Source organism: Alligator mississippiensis, chromosome 11 (genome assembly GCF_030867095.1).
Source record: "Alligator mississippiensis isolate rAllMis1 chromosome 11, rAllMis1, whole genome shotgun sequence".
In the NCBI taxonomy this organism is placed as follows: domain Eukaryota; kingdom Metazoa; phylum Chordata; order Crocodylia; family Alligatoridae; genus Alligator; species Alligator mississippiensis.
This window is the reverse complement of record NC_081834.1, coordinates 2,917,900-2,933,041: the sequence shown is the minus strand read 5'-3', so window position 1 is coordinate 2,933,041 and position 15,142 is coordinate 2,917,900. Positions and strand designations below refer to the sequence as shown.

General features: G+C 47.9%; 1 protein-coding gene across 7 annotated transcripts in view; it reads left to right on the top strand.

The window, feature by feature from the left end:
* Positions 1-13,538, top strand: part of PAQR5 (progestin and adipoQ receptor family member 5) — a 39,167-nt gene extending 25,629 nt beyond the window's left edge. For 6 of the 7 annotated variants that reach the window (XM_019477591.2, XM_059714520.1, XM_059714517.1 and 3 more), the window contains 4 exons: positions 5,446-5,490; positions 8,242-8,338; positions 9,544-9,685; positions 10,298-13,538. In XM_019477591.2, coding sequence (XP_019333136.2) covers positions 5,446-5,490; positions 8,242-8,338; positions 9,544-9,685; positions 10,298-10,539 — 526 coding nt within the window. In that variant the 3' untranslated portion in view covers positions 10,540-13,538. The remainder of the gene's footprint in view (positions 1-5,445; positions 5,491-8,241; positions 8,339-9,543; positions 9,686-10,297) is intronic. The other variant, XM_019477593.2, reaches the window with a different exon arrangement.
* The last annotated feature ends 1,604 nt before the right edge of the window (positions 13,539-15,142 follow it).

Genomic DNA, 15,142 nt, shown 5'->3' with positions numbered 1-15,142 from the left:
TGTGCTCCAAGTGCTTAAGCATATGCTTAATTTTAAGCGTCTGAATTGTCCCATCAAAACCCATGGGACTGCTCATGTGCACCATGCTAAGGATGTGTGTAAGGTTTTGCAGGTGTGTGGCCTTCAAGTTCGTACATCTAATTCACTCCTTTTTAAAGAATAATGAATATGACATGTATGTCTGCTGTAAGAAGATACCTAAAGGCAAGGCTCCCTAAGTATCCTCCTTGTTTCTAAACCCCAAGCATCCTGGCAAGGGATTTCTTAGGAAATTTTGGGGGGAGTAGGACATTTTGACTTGGGCAACTTTTCTAAAAGCTTGCTAAGTACTTAGCTAGCTTCTGGTATGAATAACTGACCACATCTCAAGCCAGATATTACTCATTTTACTTCATAGTGGAAATTTTCTTGGAAGCTTTTTTGTGACATGCTGCTAGTTCCCTTTATGATCATGTCGTTTGCACGTGATAGCTGATTTCTGAGCTGTGAATTGCTTGGGGTAATTAGTCTGTTTTGTGCATTCGCGGGCTGTGAGTAAAATGTTGCTCGTTAGCATGCGTGTGTCCGGTACAAGATGCACAAAAGTCACCCACGGCGGTTTCTGCTTAAAGACGTTTTGCTGGTCGGCTTCACTGCCCGGGGTTTGGCGCTGGACCAGTGCTGTTGTTGGTACCTAAATGAATACGAGGACGCTGTAGTCTCTGAACGGGGAGAGGTACATTGCAAAAGGCAAAGCATCGAAACAAAAAAGACGGAGGTAGCAGGGAGCAACCCGATAGCTCAGCACTGCAAGGTATCCCCAAAACCTGTATTGTCCATTTGGTGGGAGTATTACAGGATTCAGACCAACTCATCAGCATTTGGGAAGGCAGCTTGGACCTTTCATTGTTAATGCTAATAACAAGTGTTACATGTTGTAGCAGAATTAGGAATAGATGTGTTTAGACTATCTTGCTAATCTTCTTTCCCTCCCTTTTTCCACCCCTGTATATAGTCTCCATTTATTTTTTCCCCTTTTTTTCTACTAGTTTCCCCTCTTCCTTTGTGTCCTGTCTGACTTGTATTACTGGCTGGCGAGGTGGTTTTGCTGAGGACAGGTGACAGCGGTTTAATTTGTTTCAGGTTACAACGGTTGCGGCATTTCAGTGAAATGGGATCAGCCCAAGATTAGGGCCTTTTTAAAAAAACCCTCCAAACCCCAACAACAAAACCAACCCCTCGATTTGTTTTAAATTCTTTTAGACCTGAAAAGCAAAGTGCAACATCTCTGTGTTGCAAAACAGTAAGTATAATGACCCAAGAAATGCTTAACTGTTACCAGAAGACAGTAGAGCTCTAGTTCTGGTTGCCTCAGTCGTTGTGGATATGTCGTGCCTCTTTCAACGGTCACTTGTTTAAGTACCCAGGAGAAGCTTCCTAAGTACCCCAAAAATGTCATTCCCCCATGTGAGCAAGTGGGGAATGAGACCCATTGGTTTTGAACAACAGATGATGGGGGATGGACCCGATGACCTCACGAGGTCCCTTCCAGCCCTAAACTTCTGTGAATCTGGGATACTTTTGCTGATGGGTCGTAGCATAGCTAGTGAGGCGAATCGGTCCTATATGCCAGTGTGGAGGGACTGCCCTGATCTCCCCTCCTCCTGCTTCGTTTTGGAAGCCTGGTCCTACGGAAACGCTGCACTGCCCCACGACCCGCAGTGCAACACGGCCCACAAACATCATCCCCGGTGCATTGGTAACTTCTCCGTCCCTTGCACTAATAAATGTGCAATAGACTCTCAGAATGACTCTCTAACCACAGGCTTTTGTGTTTTTCCCCGACTGTATTCACAGTAAGTGGCTTCCCCATCGGAGCATCTGTGACGACTTGCAAGCTGAGCTGTCGAGTGAACTGCAGTGGCACAGAAATGCAACTTCTGCTGTGCCAGGAGGTCTCTGTTAGCAATAAGGCTCTTCTCCAGTCTCTTTTTTTTTTCTCTCTCTCTCTCCTTTCTTTTTTTCCTTTTAGGTTCTGGCTTGCAGCTGCCAAGGACGAACGATGCCACCTTCTGGCACTGACTCCCTTTCCCCGGGGGGCTTGATGCTCAGTGTGGCTGACTAGGAGTACACACAGTTCCATAAAATCCATAGTTTTGCGAATGTCTCTCCACCAGTGTCCTCTTCTTTGCCTGTGTGAGTGGCCAGTCTCTGCTGCATCCTGCAAAGGGGACCTGAGCCACGCAAGGGGCAAAAGGCTCCAACAGGAAAGGTTGAATTGAAAAGAGGAAGCGTCCTGGGTCGGGATTGTGCAATGCAGTGCAGCGTTGAGCCATGTCTCACCGGGAATACAAAGTGCTTGGCAGACTGCAAAAGGGTCCATGCTCGACGGCAGCTGCAAACTTCATCTGACTTCATGCGGCAGAAAATGTCGCGGTAATCTTAACTGTGTTGCTATAAAAGCATCATTATAGCGGGGAGACCGGGTGTTGCAGCCTCTCCTCCAAGTGAATAGGGGTTATAGCATGGCAAAATTGGGTCCAAAGTCGTTGTCTTCATTGTGTCTTCGATCCAACCTTTCTATATGGTCTGTTCCCAATATTCTGCAGAGGTCACTGCTTCTGTTGTTGGTGTTGCCAGAGGGTTGCGTTGTGGTACTATACAGCATCCAAAGCGTATAGGAGACAATGTTGGACTCAGTGCAGCTTAGCCTATTGGTGCAGCCGTCCCTAAATCTGTCTTTCATTTTGCTTTAAATGCTGGTAGCAATATGCCAATGCAGCCTGGGTCATCTACTGTAGTTTGTGTGTGCAACCAGAGAAGAGCTGTACTTGTACCCCTGGAAGTTTATAGCTGTTACGACATGTATATAATGTTTGGCTTTGCAGTTCTGCTCCTCTAAAGGTACGTGGCATTAACTTTCAGAGGCACTTAGATCAATTTAGCGGGGGGAAAAGAATTGATATGCTTGCAACAGGAAGGGGTAACCATGTCGCCTTGATGGCACCTTGACTTGCTCCACAACCTCTGACAACGGAGGAGGGCTCTTGATTTCTAGTAGGACTTCTCCGTGCACCTGAAGTCTTTAATGAACCCATCCTTCGGACCTGCTGCACGCCGCATCTCCTGAAGATCAATGGGAATGCAAATGAATGGGCCATTCTGAAAATGCCGTGCGAGTGGATGCATTATCTACCTACTTTACCGGCTCTAATTCCCTTCTTAGGAGATTTTTTCCCAATACCGGCTAGGTGAGTTGGTAATAAAGTGGTTTTTGCCTTTTATAAGCTGTCTAACCTGAACACTGGATTGCCAAGGCAGAAACATAAAAATTAACATGTTTTCAAATGGTGCTGGATGCTTGCACGGCCCTTTCACGGAGGACTTCCTACTCCTGCTTCCATCCCTCTCACCTGCTGAACCGGCATCAGTGCAACAGTCACCTCGGGGCCTCTCGCCCGCGTGGGACTTTGGCCGTTTCCTCAGTCCCATGTGGATCTATCCAAACATTGTACAGCCTTTCTTGGGGGAAACAAGCTTCTGCGCTGTGTTGTGCCTTGTGCAAAGGAAGCTTTCACGGCATACCATCCATGTGTTGCTGCACCTCTGCATTGCATTGCACGCAGGAGCTGCAGAAATGGGTGTCAAGGTAGAAGCAGGAAAATGCAGAGCGCCATTTGGGTGGGTTGCGAGATGAGTGGGAAAAAGTAGATGGGATCTGCACTCCAGTCTGAACCCGAAGCCAGTCCCCGCGGAGGATAGGAAAGCAGCCAACAGGATCTCCATCGGTGTCATGTGCCATATGCAAGGTTTGAGGACATCCTACGAGCCACCTGGACGGGACCAAAGACGGTAAACACAGCTGGCTTTGCTGGGTGTCTTGCTGTCCACACGTCTGACTGGAAGAGCGTTTGTCCATGTCTTGGTCGGGATAATGGTTTGTGGCATATGTTCGGTGGTCTGAGGCGTCTGAGTACCAAGCAGTGCAAACAAGAAGGGGAGGCAGGGATGAAAAGCGAGACAAGAAGCACAGGGGAGCCTAACCTTGCAGTAAGATAATGGCCGCTGTGAGACTGCCAAATTATTTTTGCATCGTAGTAAGAATAAGGCGCAGTGAGGAGTGCAGAGTTGCTCCTAGTTGCATCAGGAAGGTCACGTATAAGCCCCTGTCGTTGCAACTTCCTCGCCCTCACGCACAGCTTCCACGTCTGCTGGGTACATTAATCCCACGCAGGCTGCTACAGCACTGCTCAAGGACTTCCAGGATCAAGGCCCATGTCTCTTCTGTCCTCAGGATGCCAAGGGAAGGGTACAAAAGCAGAAAAACTGCTCACTCCCATCCGGCTGTCCCACCAGTTATGGGAACAAGAGAATCGCAGGCAAACGGCTGTATCCGGTGCTTACGCTTTTCTCTTTTAGGGGCACTGGGGTTGGAAGCCATGTGGGCTCATTGCCCATCTGTATTATCCCTCCACTCTCCCATCTTTGCCGTTTGTTTTAGGCTAAAAATATAACCCAAGTGCAAAGCCAGCTGGCTCCATGCTCCACCCATGCGTGTGCTGGTGGGGAGGCGTGCATGCTACGGGGATCATTGCACAAACGCACGTGCTGTGTGTGAGTGGCTGTGTAAGAGAAATGGGGTGGCCACCTTCCTGTTGGCTTCAGGGAGAGCAGGATTAGGCCCAGCATGCACGGTGAGAGCTGCTGAGTGCTCCCCTGTATCTGAACGCTTCTCACGGCTTTCTGCCAGTGGATGTTGTGTCGTCTAGCAGAGCTCTTTGGGTTTGGGAAAGGCTTTGTGCGGGGTGAGCCGGTCTTCCCAGTTGAATTTAAGTAAGAACAGTTAACCTCCCTGTTGCCTGGCTGGTGAGGAGCCGAACCCTGCACCATCCAGGAGAGGTGTCCTGCCCACTCCCTTGTCACGCGGGGCCGGATGGTCGTCTCTCCAGCTTGCGTCATTCTTCATCCCATGCAAAACCGGTGTTTGATTCAGAACGTGGCTTTGACAATGAACCGCGCGAGGGGAAATCAGCTTGCAGTGACTGGAGAAAGGAGATGGATGACCTGCGAGCAGAGAGCTGAAGCCGCCTTTGGTCCAGGCGAAGGGCTGCTCTGGGCAGAACCGAAATGCCCCGCTTTCCCCGCTCCCGTCAGCCCATGCACCTGCACGGTGTCTCTCTTTGGTCCTGCCTTGGTCTGACATGTTGAACTGTTTCTTTGAGTGAATGAAAATCATCTTCTGCACCTGTCCTTTTTACCGAGGGTGGTGGTTCTCCCGCCTCTCCTTTCTGGCCTCTGCCATTTCTTCCCATCCTTTGCGCGCTTGTCAAGGGCTGGTGAGCTTTATGTTGAGGCTTTCTGCCAAGAAAATATAAACTGCATCTTGACGGTTGTCTTTGTCATGCTCACAAATTCCACCCAAGCATACCCGTTCCTTCTCATTTACCATATGATTATAACCAACAGGCTCGGTGCTCCGTACCACCACTATAACAGCGACATCCTAGAAAGGTAATAAAGAGAAGAGGCTAGATTTTTCCTCTGTATTTTAGCAGATACATTTTGCATTCCCTAAAATGCCACATTTACAAAATCTTGGCTGGGTGCAAAATACAAGTCCTCCGAGACCTGTTTTATGCATTGTAAATTGAAACTGCAATCCTGCTTAATTAACAAACAGCATGAATGCTGCATTATCCACCAGGCTTTCTACACGGATATAAATTTCTCTCTTTATGACAGCACTGGGTTCGCTCTGCAGCCTTTTGATCACAGCAGTGTAAAAATTGAGTCAAAATGACTAACTTCAGCAACTGCTTAATGTAGAAAGCTGCTTTTCCTTGCTGCCGTGCAATGGTGGACAGTGTTAAAGGTGAAAGGGAGCAAACACAGCCGTGCCAAGATAGTGTAAAAAGGTTTTGTATTTTCCAAGCTGCTCTCAGAGTCTGAGAAGAGGCAAGTGCATGCTCATCTGCATCTAGAAAATACATCTATTGAAGTTAATCAGAGGTGACCAACAGTATCTGATTTGCTTTTTTGTTTTGTGAATGTGTATCCAATGGTAGGAATATTATAATCTGGGCCGTAAATTTGATAATCATGTGTCCTCAGTATGTCACTCCACTCCACTGTGGCCTGCAGAAAACAACCAGGGAGAACGGTCGTGCCAAGCTATTCAAATTTGCTTTTCCAACACTGCTTCAAGCATCAGTTCATGCTGGACCCTGTCACACCAATGACACAAGACCACACCTTGATACCCGCCATCAGGCCAGGGTCCGGGGCGGGAAGGACAGCACGTTATACTTTGCTGAACTCCAGATCCCTTCATTACCTCCTTCATCCTTCCTTCCTCCCTCACTTACTTCTTTCTAGCAGCCCCAGCAATAGCTGAGCTTTGAACACTGTTCACATAGTAATTGAGCTGGACAGACTGCAAGAGTCCAGGAAGGCAGAGGACACAGGGAGCCAGTGGCATTTAGTGGAGAAGGATTGTGAGTGCCTGATCTCAAAAGGCCGGATGCATTGCATAATTAAATGAATGGGAATCTTTCCACTGATTTCAGTAGGGTTGGGTCAGGCCAACTGAGTCTCCACAAGCCTTTGCACAACATAAAAAGTGGTCATTTGAGAGAACCTGGGTGCTAATATGTTGTGTTTCCTCCTCCGGCTGCTAATATTGGGCTTAAAGCCAACCAAGAGTTGGGGTCCTTTTGTGCATGGGAATGCACACATGCGGAGCAGAGGCAGTCGGGCTGTGTGAAGTTTCCGGTGCTGATTCGATTCGGAGGAGTTTCAGCCCGATTCGGTGGCTGAATCACCAAATCAAATTGAATCAGGGGACCAGTTAAAAGGTCTGACTCGATTCGAAGCTCTCCGAATCGATTCGGAAAAGATTTGGAGAGCTTCTATGATTCGGGCGCTCCTTGGTGGCTGCAGCAGGGAGCTGGAGCCAGACACATGGAGCTCGTCAGTAGGGGCAGGGAGGGGACCATGGGGACTCCCCCAACCCCCCATGGCTGCCCTGCCTGCCCCAGCTCCTGGTCCTTTAAAAAAAAAAAAAAAAAGCCCCCACTCACCAGGTGCTGTCGGGTGAGGGGCAATCCCTGTTGCTCCCCACTGCCCCACGCTGCATGGGGGGCTCTGTCACGAGCCCCCTGACCCCCCTCCCTGCTCCACCAGCCCCCACCATGGCTGTCCTGCTCGCCCCAGGTCCTGCCCTTTAAGGAAAAAAAAACCTCGAACTCACCAGCTCCTGCAGCAGCCTTGGGGCTTCGTGAGGCTCGTGGAAGAGCCCCCCATGCAGCGTGGGGCAGCAGCGATCGTGCCCCACCGGGCAGGAGCCAGTGAGTCCAAGGTTTTGGGGGGTTTTTTCTTAAAGGGCCAGAGCTCGGGCAGGATAGGGCAGCCATGGGGGGGCTGGGGGAGCAGGCAGGGGTTGGTGGATTTGTGTAGAGTCCCCCATGCAGCATGGGCAGTTGGCGGGCAGGGGGATCGCCCCCGGCCCGGCAACACCCGTTGAGTCGGGGCCTTTTTTTTTTTTCTTTCAAAGTGCGGGGAGCTGGGGCGGGCAGGGCAGCCATTGCCAGGGCAGGGAGAGCGGGTGGGGGATGGGCCTGTGTGATTCGGAGATTCAGCTGAATCAATTCGGGACAGTGATTTGAATTGCCGAATCAAATTGCTGCCCCCCGAATCAGCCGAATTCAAAGCGAATACTAGCCACTTTGCACAGGCCTAGCAGGCAGGTCCTGCCCTAATGGGTTTACAGTCTTAATAGACCAGAAAGGCAGATGGAGTCGGGCCAGGGAAGGTCGTCCTAGTGCTTCCTGTGCACGCGTGTGGGTTTTCCTGGGATGTATTTGGGAGCTGCGCTGGTCTGAGACAAAAAAGAAATGCAAATATCTACAACTCTTGGTTCAGAAATGATACCTTTTATTAGACCACTTGGGTTTTCCCATTTCAAGGTGGGCGAGGAGCTGCTTGGGGGTGTCCTTCTCTGCACCCAGTTTAATCCCTTTCTGCCCAGTGCCGTCATAGTTACAAAAAGCTCAACCAGTCTGGGGACAGCTGTAACTCTGGTGTAGCTACAGCCTTGCCTTCATGGATTTAGCAGCAGCTTTCTGCATGCCGGCACAGATTACAATGGCTATGAAAAAGCCCACGTTCACCTCGTGTTCTGCAAGCCACAGTCTCTTAGACAACATGCAAACGCCAGTCATGTATTTGCTGTGATTGCTCAATCTAAGCTTCTTCTTGCTGCAGGTTCCCGGAGCTGGAGCAGCCCAGGTTCAGCAAAGTCCTTCGCACACTGGCATTCGCGTATCCATACCTGTTTGACAGCATCCCGCTTTTCTACAGGGTAGGTCGTGAAGGCTCACTTTCCTAGTCCCCACAAGGTACCTCTGCTAGCTGCAGTGAAGTGATCACGGGTGGTTTAATGTTAGACTCAGCACTTTTAGGAAAATATGCAGATGCTTTTAAAGAGATCAGGAAAACGACTCGGTTAGTTTTGGTGTGTATTTGTCTCCCCCCGCACCTTATTTTCTGCACGCAGGGCAAATTTTCCACACGTTGGCAACTTGGCTACAATTTGCAAATCCAAACTCAAATCTCAAACTTGATTGGGATATGACCTTATTGAAATCCAGAGCAAGGACATAAGGCACATGACTTCTGGGGAGAGGCTGAGGGAACTGGGCTTGTTGCGTCTGCAGAAGAGAAGACGGAGGGGATTGAATAGCAGCCTTCACCTCCCTGCAGCGGGGCTGCAAAGAGGATGGAGCTGGGCTGGTCTCAGTGGGGGAAGATGACAGGACAAGGAGCAATGGGCTCAAGCTGCAGCAAGGAAGTTGAGGTTGGATATTAGGAAAAAAATCTCACAAGGAGGGTGGTGAAGCACTGGAACAGGCTCCCCAGCAGTGGTGGAGTCTCCATCCTTGGAGGTGTTTAAGACCTGGCTTGACAAAGCCTTGTCTGGGATGATGTAGTTGGGGCTGGTCCTCCTAAGAGCAGGGAGTTGGATTAGATGTGACCTCCTGAGGTCCCTTCAACCCTCGTGTCTATGATTCTATGACATGAGCATTTGGCCCATAATTTGTGTGAAACGGACCTAATTGCACCAGACTGTCTTTGCTGCTGGGGTCTGCTGCAGTGCTCCAGGTCCTAGCATCTGGCCTGAGCATACGGGCACTTGAAGTCATGCTAAGGGAACTACTAGTCAAGGTGACACAGACTCATCACCTTGGTACATAAAGGCTGTGGGTGTACATGTCGCATCCTTCAGCAAGGCATGGCTAGAAAGCCCTGGTGCATACAAACACTCAGGACTTGCTTGTCCAAGCAAGGAGGTTCCAGGTGTGGTTGAGGAGCCCTACCTCTCCCCCAGCCATGGGGTAAACCAAACTCCACAAAAGAGCTTCAGTTGGCAGCAGTAGCATATGGTCTGCTAGGTACTGCACAGTGTAGAGGTGCAGCTGAGACACCAGCCCCCTTTCTACAGGTGGTCTGCAGCTCGCTTTTTCCTTCCCTTGGTTCCCCTGTGTAATTCCCCTTTCAATATTGCAGCTGTACCTGTGTGCAGAAGACAGCTGCACAGAAGGCGTGATCCCCATCCACATCCAACACGTGGTATTCGCCTTCCTCACCTGCTTCATCTTCACTACACATCTGCCGGAGAGACTTGCACCGGGGCACTTTGATTATATCGGTGAGTGATGAAACCTGCAATTCTTGCGTCTTGATTTCCAGCATGTAAATGCACTGGAGCGTGAGCAGCAAGCATGGGTTATAATATGTAAGGAACACAGAACTGGTTTCATGTTTGAACCTCTGGATACATTGGGCTAGGGCTCAAGTAGTCTTGCCTAAGTGGGTAAGAAACTGTTTGCCGAGACCTGTTGTTTCAGGAAGCTTTGCACGGTCTTTAAGGACCACAAAAGGGGTCCTTTCACATGCAGAAGAATGTACTTCCAGCAAATGGAGCACTAATAGAGCACTGACCGGCAAGAGAAACTGAGCCACCACTATTACTTAACAGCACTTAAAAGGTTTTTTGAGCATTTGCCATCCAAATGATCTCACTTTGTAGTGACTCACACTGGAATTGCAGTCCAAAACAGTAGGTCTGTAGGCTTGATTTGCAGCAGGCTGAGGTTCAGGTAGTTTCAGAAGGGACAATTTTCATACTTTAGTAGCCCAGCAATAAGAAGCAACATAAATGAATGAAACGCAGTACACGGAGTTGCTTTGGGCTTGCTAACTCTTGTGGGTGTGTTCCCAAAGTAACTTTCTCATGAAATAGTTCTTGCCTCTGTTGCAGGACACAGCCACCAGGTCTTCCACGTATGTGGAATCGCTGGCACGTACTTCCAAATGGAGGCCATCATGATGGACATGGCTTCACGACATGAGCGGCTTCGAGCTTCCTTCCCGCTTCCTACCCTCTCTCAGACAGTTGGTTTGATTGGCGTCTGTCTTGTCATTAACCTCGTCATCATTGGGGCTTTCTCAAAGGCACTGTATTCAACTCCAGAGTCCTCCAAGAGAGAAAAAACCACGTAGACTCTTGATTACACTCCTGCAGATGAAAGGGAATCAAGTCATACTAGTATCATGTCATGTAAGGTGGCAAGATATTGGTGTATGTTCTCTGGAAAACCCGTATTTAAGGGTTTTCAGGAATGAGTTGCTTTGTATTACACCGTCTTTGTACACATGACTCCAAAGTTGGGAAGAAATCGGGAGCACGTTTTTAAGTCAAGTTGATATTTGAGCTCAAAAAGGATACAGAATGATTTTTAAAACTTACTGCAAAAGGAAGGAATATGTTCCTGTTTTGCAGTCTAGTCTAAGGAGGGCAGGTTTAATCAAAACAAGGAAACTCATGGCAGGAATATCATACCGGCTCACGGCCACATATCCTGGTTGTTGTATTTGACTGCTTTGCTGAACTTGCACGTGGCAGTGGGTAATGCCAGTGGCTGTTCACAGCCAGAAGCATCTTTAAAACATAAAATGTAATACACAGGCTGAATTTCTGCTGAAATCAGTGGGCATTTTGCCTTTGTTTTTTATTATGGCCAGGATTTCAACCCACCCTTGAAATGTCTCTGGGACTGGACCTTCCACTCATGGTATAAGGAGATGATCCCCCAGTCTAGCAGGTCTCGTTGAGGCGGGGCGGGGTTTCCCTGTTATTCAGCTTGAATATCCTCAGACCTGTTCCCCTCTGGTCGAGGGCCTGATCTCAAGCTCACAACAACCTGTGGAAGTTTCCTGTTGGGTACAATGAACTTTCCATCTGGCCCTTTCCTTCATTTGACATCAGTGGTTGCCTCTGATGAATGATCATGTGAATGAGAGGAGAATCAAACCACTGTTGCTCCCAATTCATTGATCCTCGCCAGGTGCTGGTGTAGTGAGGACAAGTGGGTAAGTCTTGGCATCCTACTTCATCAAACCAGTCCTGGGTTGCTGACTGCTTGGAGACATTGCAGCCTAGTATAACTTAAAGCAGCCAGATAGATGGCTGTTCTAGCCATCTCCAAGGGGGTTGACCTGGGGAGGTGGGCTAGGATCAGGGAAGCCTTAAGGCACCCTCTATTCACCGCTCCCCAACCTCACAACCTAAATTCCAACCCCAATCCGTTGCTGGTGTAGATCAGTATAGCCTTACTGATGCCAATCACATTAGCCAGTGTAGGTCAGTGTAGTTCTGTTCAAGAGAATGAATCCAGCTCTTTTCTGTGATAATACCAAAAAGAATTAAAAAAAAAAAATCTTTTACTAATGTTTTTACACCAAAATAATATCTATGAGATAAAAAACTTATAGTTCTATGCACTCGCCTTGCACTAAACCCAAGTGCTTAACAACCAGGTGCCTTAACGAAGGGACTTGAGTCCTTGCTTGCAGTTGGACATTTATCAAAGTAGCTATTCTGGAATAATTCTCCCTATTGACGCTTATTCCAGGATATCCACTTTGGCAAACTTCCACATGGGAGGTAAGGGCTAAGAAGGCTCACTTTGTAACTCTCTCTGGAGTTTACACTGCGAAGACCGTATCGGGATTATTTTCACAGATGCCACTGGTGGTACTGAACACCAATGGAGAAATTGCCTATGCCGAAGAAGTGACTGGAGTCCTTGTCACAGAGCGAGCTCTGTCTGCAGCAGTTTATGAACTCTGTGGGTTTTTTTTTAACTATGCATTCAGTGAACTCCTGCCTGAACATGCCTCGGGGCAGTTTGTTGAGCTGAATTCCACAGCTGCCGTTGCTGGGGAAAGGTGTTTGATATGATTAGTGCAAAGCCAACTAGACTGAAGTCAAGGTAGCTCAGCTTTGACGATCTCAACCACAGGCCTGCTGGCAGGGAGAGATGGTTTTGCCCCTCCGCAGCCTATAGGGAGGACGAGCATGATGGGCTCAGCGTTTGGCGCAGCGAAGAATGGGCTTCTGCTCTCTGCATTGCGGCACGTGCAGGGAGCAGGGGCAGCACGAACTCTGCCAAGCCTTGAAGCACTTATGAGCCGTGGGCTCCCAGAAGGGGTGAGGTCAGACTACGTGAGAGTGCATCTTAGGACTTGTGTATTTGCAGCTCTGTAATTCTCAAGTGTTTTACAAACCGTTGCTCGGATTAACAACTCCTCTGTGCCTTCTGTGTCCTTTGCTTTCCTGCCATGTTGTCCCCAAAGGGGTTAAATTAGAAACTCAGCCCATAGCCTAGCTGGAGCTGTGGGGAGAGCCTTAAGGGGGATAGAGAGGGTGCGACTGTGGGGCTCAAACACTGATGTCGCAGGCTAGGGAGGCCGGATAGCAACATGCTGCATCCCTGGACGTTAGCTAGGTACGAGCCTGGGGGGTGTCCCTGGGCGCCAGAGCTAACACAGTGATTAGACCTGGTCCGGACTCGTTGGATGAACCCATTGGCAACCAACTGGGGACCACAAAGCAGGAGAAGCGAATTGGGCAGGCTGTACTAGCCACACTAGCATTTTCACTACTGTTTTCTATGCATGGGAGCAGTGTTCATGTATCTCAAGCCTGGAGGGTGTCTGTAACTTAATTGTCACATTGAATTATCTAATATATTTGAATGTAATGCAGTACTGAGCTGAAATGTTATCAAGGTTCTTGAAAATTACATGGGTTTATCATTGGTTTTCTAAATAGTAGCCTCTATTGAGGTATAATAGATGCACTTTTGGGTGACAGCGCACCAAACTTTTTTAATATATAAATACAAGACGCAAGGATACTGATATATCTTTTAAATGAGTAAGGCTTTGGGAAATGAGGTAACGTTCCTTTGAAAGCTAATCAAGATACATTTTCAAGTTTATCAGCACTGGAACATATTATTTCATCCAACATTTTTATTTAAATTAAAAAATGTTAAAAATAACAAGAAAATAGGTGTGGTATGTACCAACTCCACTTCTGTAGGAAGACAACTGTCTTGTGATATGTTCATCTCACTGTTTTGGTTGGCTAACACAGGAGGAACCTGACTTTGTTCGCCAGAAGTGAAATAAACTTCTATGCCATTTTGATGTAATCTAGTTCAGCTTTTTTCACATTTGGTAGTTTAACGTTTCAAGTTTAAGAACTCCGATTTGCCAGTGACCAATACACATTCACAGATAGCTATCTATTTATTCACAGGAAAACCACAAATACAGAAAAAAAACCAGCTCTTTGTTTTACGTGATTGTTTACATCCTCATCATACTGTATTCTTCAGCAGTATAACGGTGGTATTTTTTCTATGGATTATACCAGAATAAATTATTTGAGTACTGTTACATTTTCCCATCTTGGACTATCGTGTAGGAAGCTCAATCAGATTTCTTACTGTGTTGGAGACGTACATGACTTAAGCTGTACACATGCAAAGAAATACGATTTATTTATGCAGGACTGCTTATGTCAAATGGTTATATGTGCAGAGTACAAGCGACTAGCTATTTGTTTCCTTCTGTCCTTCGTTATGTACTCCAAATCCCGAGTCCTGCAAACTGAAGGCCAGTCTGTAGCCCGTCTTAGTCCTAACACTAACATCCCAGCACTGATCACCAGACCCCCTTCCAAGACGGAGACACAAAAGCCCCTTCCATTTAATAACTAAATCTAGTTGCTTATGTTGATTCTAGTCTATTTATTGGAATGACACAGAAAAAGAGATACTGTCCTGATGTGTATCTGAAAGAGGCAGGTTATATCTCATCCAGAATAAAATGATGCATTGTTTTGGGAGTAAGATCCCATGTTCATTTGTCATAAATGTAATTCATTCCTGGTCCAGTGCCAGGTTACACAATAGCTTGATGCCATCTCTTAGATTGAGCCTTTACCTTAATTTTAACCCTACTTATTTTACCCTCGCTCCAACACAACCCTTCTTCCATAATATTATGAGCAGTGCTGATTCCTTGGTCTTGGAGAATTACATTGGCGCTCCAGCCATCTGTCCCCAGTCCACTGACTGCCAGGCTGCAGCTGCATTGACTGTTACGTATGTCTTGACTCCACAAGGCAGTTAATTCAGATTAAGATAGCAATTCAGCAGTACATGGGCCTGTCTCACCATCTCCTCTCTGTCCCCAGTGTGGATTTAAAGCAGAGCAACTGTTCTTGCATCACTCCCTGTGTGGACTCTAGTGTTGGGGAAGACGTGAGTGAAGCCTAGCTGGCTGGGTCTCCGTTCAGGGAAGACTTGAGGTGAGAAGTCTTCCATCCCCAACCAGAAAAGAGGGTGATGGAAGAGGTGGGGTGTTTCCTCCCTAAAGGATGCTGCCTTTAATTGGTAGGGGTTGATATTTGGAAGAGCTGATTAGACTCCTGGCTGTTCCTGGAAGATGCTGCCATTTATCACCCAGGGCAATATTTTCCAAACGGGACTACTGCAATATATTACAAACTTCTTTGGAATTACAGTTGGTGCAGGTTTGGGCCGCTTGCTTGGCAAACAGGGTTTCTTCCGGTGACCACATTACATTGCGCTCTGATTAGTCCGGTTAGTCTACAACAGGGGTGTCAAACTTGTCTGGCCCCGTGGGCTGCATAGGTGGGGCAGGACTGCTCCATGGGCCTCATGAATAGCACAGGGCTGCTCCCCACATACTGTCTCCAGCACCTGTGTTGCCTTCTTCAGCCGGTCTG